Below are 8,408 nucleotides of genomic sequence, written 5' to 3' on the forward strand. Positions count from 1 at the left end.
AGTTGAGCCTGCGATGGCGAGCCCACGGTTTGGTGCAGAGAGGTGCAGAGCAGAGCCTGGTTTCCTACCGGGTCTGTGTGCTCAGACCCGGCGTGAGAAGTGCGGGCTTTGGATCTGGTTTGCACGCGCTACCTGCAGGATTTGCCCTTGGGTAGGACATGGGACATGGGAGGGTCTGGATGACCCCCCCACACACACACTCCGGCTTTGGTCTTGAGCACCCTGAAGGGGAAGCGTCGAGTTGTTCTCTGGATTGGGGAAGGGCAAAGGAGCGGGTCTTGGAGGAGCAGGACCTGGTGTGGAACACGGTGGGTTTGAGAGGCAACCCTGGAGGCGCGGCGTCCGTGGGCATAGACGCCATGAGCAGGCTCTGGGCTGTGTGCACCTGGAGCCCGGTGAGATGCCTGCGCCCGAGACAAGCCCGGCAGGCCTGGACAGCCAGATGGAGGGCGAGAGCTGTCCGTCTGGATCTTTCATTCCTGGAGCTTCTGCCCCTCACTGAGGACCCAGCCAGACTTGCCCTGCCCCCTCAGGGAGCCGAACCTGGGGGCGGGGGTGGGACTGCAAGGGCTGAGGCTGATTCTGTGCAGATGAATGGCGGAGCTGACTGCGGTTTCTGTACAAGAGTTTGTGTGCAAACCAGAAAAAAGTACTCTTTCTCTCCCCAGGATGGTAGCCACTAGTTTTATGTGGCTTTAAATTTAAAATAATTTTTTTTTAATTAAAAAAATTTTTTAGAGAGAGATTTTTGCTACAGGGCATATGCACTCACAGGAGAGACAGAGAGATAGAAAGCAAGAAATCACCCCCCTTCAGTGGATGGCCATGCTGCAATCCCCTTTCCATTCTCCTCTCGGGATTTTGGGCACGCATGCACGTACACCTGGCGGAAGTTTTAGGTTGCTGGGTCAGGTCTTGAACCACGGTCGACTATGTGAGAGTCCAGCGATGTAACCACTACACCATCTACTGGTTGCCAAATTAAAAAAAAATTTATTTAGAAATTTTATAAAAAAACACATTATTTAATTTTATTTATTCATTCAGTTTTAAACTTGACCAGAGAGAGACACAGAGAGAAAGAGGGAAAGTGAGAAAGCAAGCCGCCAGGTCCAGGACTCAAACCATGGTTGGCCATGTGGGAGTGTCCAGCACCTTAACCTCCACGCCACCTGCTGGTCCCCTTAAAAAAGGTTTTAAAAGGAGCTGGCAGGTGACATGGTGGTGAAGGCACTGAACTCCCACATGGCCGACTGTAGTTCAATACTGGACCTGGCAGTCTGCTCTCTTGCTTAACCCTTCTCTCACTCTCTCTCTTTCTTTGGTGAAATTAAAAATAAAGTAACAAATGGAATTCAAGAAATAATTTTAAAATGTTTTAAAATAATTATTTACTTATTTTATTCAATTAATTATGATCATTTTAATTTGACCAGAGAGAGACAGAGAGAGAGAGAAAAGGAAAGTAAGAAAGCAAGCTGCCAGTGGGACCAGCAGTTGGCGTAATGGCTATGTCGCTGGACTCCCATGTAGTTGACCACGGCTTGAGTCCCGGACCCAGAGGCTTAAACACGCCGGGCGTGCCCAAGATCCTGACAGGAGAATGGAGGAGAAGGGATTGCGGCATGGCATCCCCCCAGGAGGTGATTTCTCGCTTTCTGTCTCTCTGTCTCTCTCTGTCTTTCTGGTGAGTGTGTACGCCCTATAGCAAAAACCTCTCAAAAAAAAAAAAAAAAAAGAAAGAAAGAAAGAAAAGGCTGCCAGGTCTGGGACTGGGACTTGAACCGTGATTGGTCATGTGAGAATCCAGCATCTTAACCACCATGCCACTTGCCAGCCCCTTAAAATAATTCTGAAATAATTTTATGTATTGTTTACTTACAAATAATATAATAATTATATATACATATATTTTAATTGATTTTCATTTTTTTATTAACTGCTTTTCATTAAAAATAAAAAACAGTTTTGGGCTGGCAGGTGGCGTGGTGGTTGGGGGCACTGGATTCCCATATGACTTGACTGTGGTTTCAGTCAGAGACAGAGACAGCACCCAGAGGGTATTTGCCCCTGACGTCAGCAGCCCTGGATCATGGGCACAAGCACGACCTGCACCTGGGGAGGTCTCTGGACTTGAACATGGAACCTTCCCACTTTCCCATGTGGGTCAGCCTCACAGTGTTACGTTTTCACCCCTGCACCACCTTTTTTTTGGAGAAGTTTTTGCTATGGGGCACTTGTGCTTGCCAGAAAGACAGAGAGAAACGGAAAGTGAGAAATCACCTCCCAGGGGCCATGCCGTAACTTGGGCACACATGCACATGTGCCTGGCATGAGTTTAAGCCACCGGGTCCAGGACTCGAACTGCGGTCGATGACATGGGAGTCCAGTGACGTAACCATTATGCCATCTGCTGGTGCCAGCACTACCTTTTTTTAGAGAGAGATTTTTGCTATAGGGCACGTGCACTCGCCGGAAAGACAGAAAGACAGAAAGTGAGAAATCAGCCCCCAGGAAGATGACCACGCAATCCCTTCTCCTCCCTCCTCCTCTCAGGATTTTGGGCATGTATGCACACATGCTTGGTGTGAATTTAAGCCACCAAGTCTGGGACTTGAACTTGTACTGTGGTTGACTACATGGGAGTCCAGTGATGTAACCATTAGTCCATCTGCTGGTCCCCAGGGAGGCTTTTTGAGAAGTTTTTGCCATAGGGTGCGTGCGCTCGCTAGAAAGACAGAGAGAGACAGAGAGATAGAAAGTGAGAAACCACCCCCCAGGGGGGATGGCCATGCCGCAATCCCTTCTCCTTCATTCTCCTCTCTGGATCTTGGGCACGCATGGACATGCGCCCGGCGTGAGTTTAAGCCACTGGGTCCGGGACTCGAACTACAGTCGACTACGTGAGAGTCCAGCGACATAGCCATTATGCCAACTGCTGGTCCTGCCAGGGAGGCTTTTTGAGGGTGATAATGGGGCTGGAGTTTGACAGAGGAGTAGAAATTCTGCAGTGGAAAGGGAAGGAGCCAGGGAAGGGCAGGGAGAGGCTCCTCCCACAGCCTGTGCAGCCCTGTAGCTGGAGGAAGTAAGGCCAGTGTGGCAGGTGTAGGCCGACTGAGGGGCTGGTGCTCTGTCCCTGTGGGGCCTTGCAGTCCGTAGGATGGAGGTGGTCCCGATTCTGGAGGGCAGTCACATCTTTGGAAGGTGAGTGACAGGGTTGGTGCGTAGCTCCACCTACTCCGCTTCCTGGCTGTGTGATCATGGGCAGTCACTTAACCTCTCTGTGCCCCCAGATGTGTTTCCACATCTGGAAATGGGGACAACAATAGGACCATTTCCCACGGTGAGGATGTGCGATTGACATGCTTCGATGTGTCCTGACACACGGAGCACCGCGTACACCTGTGCGGTTATTGCGTATCCTTGGGCAAGGTTTCCCTGGCAACCGTGTAGTGAGCAGACTAGTCGGGGTGGGGGCGATGGGATTCGAGGAGACCACTGAGAAGACGGGGGCGGGGGGAGTCATCCAGGTGGTGTGGCCCAGGGCAGGACCAGTGGGAACGAGAGCTGGGCGCAGTGGTCCGTGTCCGGGGTGGGGGCGGCAGGATGTGGTGTGTGAGGGGAGGCGCCGCAGCAGCCCCGCGTGATGTGCAGGTTTCTGGCTGGACGCCTGGGTGGAGACGAGGCTCCCAGAAGAGACTGGATGCAGATTTTCTCCTCAGCCCTGAGATGCCCTGGCTGCCGAAGTGCGGCTCAGCCCTGGGAAGGGAGTCTCTCAAGGTCACGCCGTAAGTCCCAGAATGTGGCCCGTGGGACTGCTCCGCAGCCTGGGCTCAAGGGGCCCGGCACAGGCCTCAGCACACCCAGAGCGCCCTCCCCTCTCTCTTTCCATTAGTCCAGAATCCCAGGGGTCCCTGAGGCTGCCTCTCCTGAGACACCCACCGAGGGCGGGGTTATGGCTGGAACAAGCTATCTGTCATTCCGTGACTGTCCCTCCATGAGCGAAGGAGGCCGGGCAGCTGGAAATTGCTCTTTTCAAGCGCCTTTGGCAGGTTTTTTTGGGGGGAGATGTCTGTGCCTAGGATGAGGGGGGCAAGGCAGAGGCCCGTTTGTGAGCAGCCTGAAGGCCGAGGAGAGTCTGGGTTTTATTCTGCGCAGTGGGAAGCTGCTGGGCGGGACTGGGATCTGCTTATAACCTAAGGAAGCTCACTCTTACATATTTTTTTTGCCATGGGGCACATGCGCTCACCAGAGAGAGACAGAGAGACAGAGGGAAAGTGAGGAATTCCCCTCCAGGGTGGGGATAGCCAGGCCATAATCCTTCTCTTCCATTCTCCTCTTGGGATTTGGGGCACGCATGCACACGCACTGGGTGTGTGTTCCAAGCCTCCAGGTCTGAGCCTGGAACTGCACAGCCGTTGGTGGGATCCAGCTGCCCTAACCTCCATGTCACCTGCCGGCCCAGTAAGCTTTCGCCGGCCACGTGGAGAATGGATTTGGAAGAGTGAAAGCAGGGAGCAGAAGCCCAGGGCGGTGTGGAGGTGAGGGGACGGTGAGGAGGCCGATGAGGAGGTCGCAGCGGAGGTGGCGAGGAGGGGGTGGGCTGAGAGAGGCAGGGAGTTAGCAGTGCTGTACCCAGGGCTGGATGTAGAGGACGGGAGGGGGATGGAGGGGGGCTGCCGGTGGTGCAGTGGAAACCCCGCGGGGCCAGCCCTCGTGGGAAGGTTCCGGGTTTGCAGCTGGCCTCCCTGTGTGACCCGGGGCAGGCTGAGGCTGAGTCGCATCGCAGCGTCAGGACCCTCGGGGTGCACTCGGTCTCTCTCTCTCTCTCATTGAAGAAATAAGCCACTGGATGCCGCCTGGGGCTGTCAAAGAGCTAACTGAACGTGACAGTCTGATGTTCAGGGCCAGCCGGCGGCGGAATGGTTATGTCTCTGGACTCCCACATGGCCACCTGCAGTCTGAGTCCTGGACCTGGCAGCTTGAAACTCACGCCGGGTGCGTGTGCATGCGTGCCCAGCATCCCGACAGGAGAGTGAAGGGACTGTGGCATGGCCATGCCCCCAGGGAAGTGACTTCTCACTTTCTATCTCTCTGGCAAACGCACACACACATAGCAAAAATCTTAAAAAGTCTGATGTTTAGGGGAAAGGCAGGGATGGTGGGGGAAATAGTTCTGGGGGGGAATCTGTTTTGTGGGGATGTTGGGGCTGGAGGTTGAGGACCGATCTGGGGGCCTGACATATCGGGTGGCCGTGACATCTGAAGACGACCACGTCGGGACTTTGTCCTAGTTCGTACAAAGCCTCAGCTGCGGTAACAAACAGTTGTTTGAAGGAGGTGGGGGTTGTTTCTCTCCCACTTGACGGTCCCCTGGTGAGTGGGCGGGAGGGTGGCGGCTCTGCTCCACATGGGACTCTTCAGGGACCTCGCTTCTTTCCATCTTGTTGTTCTGCTGTCCCTCAGGACATTATCTTCATCTCTGTATGTTCAAAACTGGGTTGTAGGGGACCAGCAGTTGGCGTAATGGCTATGCCCCCGCGCCTCAAAGCAAAAACCCCCCCCCCCCCCAAATAAAAAAAACAGCAACAATAACAACAAAACAACAACAACAAAAAACTGGGTTGTGCATGTTTTATATATTTTTTTAAAAAAATAGATTTTTGCTATAGGACATGTGTACTTGTCAGAGAGAAAGAAAGCAAGAAATTATCCCCCAGGAAAGAGAGGGAGGCAATACCACCAGCAGGACCTTGTGCCACAGGAAAAGGAAGGAGAGAAGGTGTCCCCGGCGGGGCGTAGTCACAATCCCCTTGTCCCATTTTTCCTTCCCATTTGGATTTTGAGCTTGTATGCATGTGCACCTGGCGTGTTTTTTTCAGCGGCTGGGACTGGGATTTGAACTGCCATCAGCCATGTGGGATCTAGCTCCGAATGCATGGCATTTAAGGCCAATCTGGCACCTGCCTTGTCTTCTTTTATGAGCTTTTTGATCAGGTGCGGGCACAAGGAGAGACACACAAGACTCAGGAAAAGCAGAGTTCACTATACACAGGTCCAGGAGCTGGGAAGCTTGGTGGGCCACGCAAGGCTATGTCAGGTGCCGGGTGTCAGAGCCCTCACTGGGGCTTCCAGGGTTTCCATGGAAGCCAGCGCAGCAGGGTGAACTCAGTGTCAGTGGTTTGAGTAATTCTTTTGGGCTGTGGGCTCTGGACTATAGGGCCGGCCTTGCTGACTAGCACCTGGCCCTGAAGTGATTCCAGCAGAGGAATGGTGTCCCCTGGGCACAAAGCCAGATGGCGAGCACGCTCTGGATGGGTTAGTTGGGGTACCAAAGGCATGATGCCCTTTGCTGGCGCTGAGAATTTGCAAAGTGTAGGAGGGGCAGTCTCATCAGTCTGAAAGTTTTATTTTAAGATGTCAAAACACCGTAATATATAGAAGATTAGAAATCTTTAGGGCCAGCAGATGGCGTAATGGTTACATTGCTGGACTCCCACGTAATCAACTGCAGTTCAAGTCCAGGACCCAGTGGCTTAAACTTATGCCGGGTGGGTGTGCCTGCATGCCCAAGATCCCGACAGGAGAATGGAGAAGGGATTGTGGCGTGGCCACCCCCCTGGGGGTTGATTTCTCGCTTTCTGTCTCTCTCTGTCTTTCTGGTGAGTGCATGGGCTCTATAGCAAACATTTCTCTTAAAAGAATATATATTTGTAGTACAGTGGTTAAAGCAGTGTTCTAAGCTGGCTGAATAAGGGAAGAATGGAAATCCAGGGAGCAAGATATGAGGGGAAGGTGGACCTTCTCTTCCACTTACAGGGTGTGATGTCAGTCTCCTGGCCATGCCTGGCCTAAGGGGAGGCTGGGAAATGGAGTCTCCACATGGGCAGCCTATGTCCTTGAAAAACACATACTCATGCACCAGAACTGGATTTTTTTTCATTGCCAGAGAATGCACGTACTTGTCAGAGACAGAGAGACTCAGAGAGAATGGGAGAAAGCACCCCTCAATGGGGCCTGGTCACGCTGCAATCTCTTCATGTCTCCATCCTGTTGGGACTGGGGGCATGCACGCACATGCACCTGGTGTGTTTTCAAGCTGTCCAGGGGGCATGCACGCACATGCACCCGGTGTGTTTTCAAGCTGTCCAGAACCAGGACTCAAACCAGAGTCAGCCATGTGGAATCCAGCTCCCTTAATTACTAGGCCTCAGGGCCAGCCCCAGGATTGGATTGTAGGCCTGGAACCTGGAGGAGAGTTCTAAGCTGGAGGTGTGAGCTGGGCAGTTATCTGCACAGAGATGGTGTTTAAAGGCCCAGGAATGGCAGGGTGACCTGGGTGAACTTGAGGGGATGGAAGGGTAGAGGGTCCGGGATCCAACCCCGGAGGTACCCTGTCATTTAAAAGATGGGGACAGGAACATGCTTCAGTGGATAAGTGCAATCCTCATGCCGTGGTCTAGCCCAGTTAGTTCTTTCTGATTCTCTCCTCAGGCCTTATATGACCCCATCAACCCCGACAGGGAGACCCTCGACCAGCCATCACTAACAGACCCTCAGCGTCTCTCCAATGAGCAGGAGGTGCTTCGGGCTCTGGAGCCCCTGCTGGCCCAGGCCAACTTCTCCCCACTCTCCGAGGACACCCTGGCCTACGCGCTGGTGGTCCATCACCCTCAGGATGAGGTCCAGGTACCTGTCTGCCAGAGGACCCAAACTCCCAGGAGGCCGTAGGGCAGTGGTGGGGGTGGGGGAGCTTTGGGAGGCAGGGATTGCTGGGAGTTGTAGTTCTGAACACAAGATGCTAGCCTGCGTGGAACACTTGATGGATTGGAAAAAGACACCACTTTCTCAGGTCACTTCACTGCCATCTGTTGGAAAAGTGTCATAAGATACGGATCCTCTTAGAGACTTTATCGCCATCTGCCAGAAGATTGTAACAATAAATTATACAAAGCGTTCACCCTTAAAGTCAACAAAATTATAACAGAATACTAACATCTTTCAAAGTTCCACGTTTTACTGATTGTAAGGAAAAAGACACCACTTTCTCAGGTCACTTCACTGCCATCTGTTGGAAAAGTGTCATAAGATACGGATCCTCTTAGAGACTTTATCGCCATCTGCCAGAAGATTGTAACAATAAATTATACAAAGCGTTCACCCTTAAAGTCAACAAAATTATAACAGAATACTAACATCTTTCAAAGTTCCACGTTTTACTGATTTTAAGAAGTACTCTTTGTCATTCAGAAATTGGGATGTGACTTACAAGCCATAGTGTGACACGGTCTGATTGGCAACACGTTTTTTTTTCTAGTTGCGTCATAAAATAATGGGGTATCAAAATGACTGGCACCTTTTTTTTTTTTTTTTTTTTTTTTTTTTTGGTTTTTTTTGTTTAGGGTGTT

The 8,408-nt window shown here is 52.0% G+C and overlaps 1 protein-coding gene across 3 annotated transcripts in view; it reads left to right on the top strand.

Moving 5' to 3' along the window:
- TMEM143 (transmembrane protein 143) overlaps nt 1-8,408 on the top strand; it is a 25,770-nt gene that overhangs the window by 10,136 nt on the left and 7,226 nt on the right. For 2 of the 3 annotated variants that reach the window (XM_006160200.3, XM_027776442.1), the window contains one exon: nt 7,495-7,689. The exons of the other annotated variant lie outside the window; for it this stretch is intronic. In XM_006160200.3, the coding sequence (XP_006160262.1) occupies nt 7,495-7,689 (195 nt within the window). The remainder of the gene's footprint in view (nt 1-7,494; nt 7,690-8,408) is intronic. 3 annotated transcript variants of the gene reach the window in all.

This window comes from Tupaia chinensis, unplaced genomic scaffold (genome assembly GCF_000334495.1).
Source record: "Tupaia chinensis unplaced genomic scaffold, TupChi_1.0 Scaffold000673_1, whole genome shotgun sequence".
Classification (NCBI taxonomy): Eukaryota; Metazoa; Chordata; class Mammalia; order Scandentia; family Tupaiidae; genus Tupaia; species Tupaia belangeri.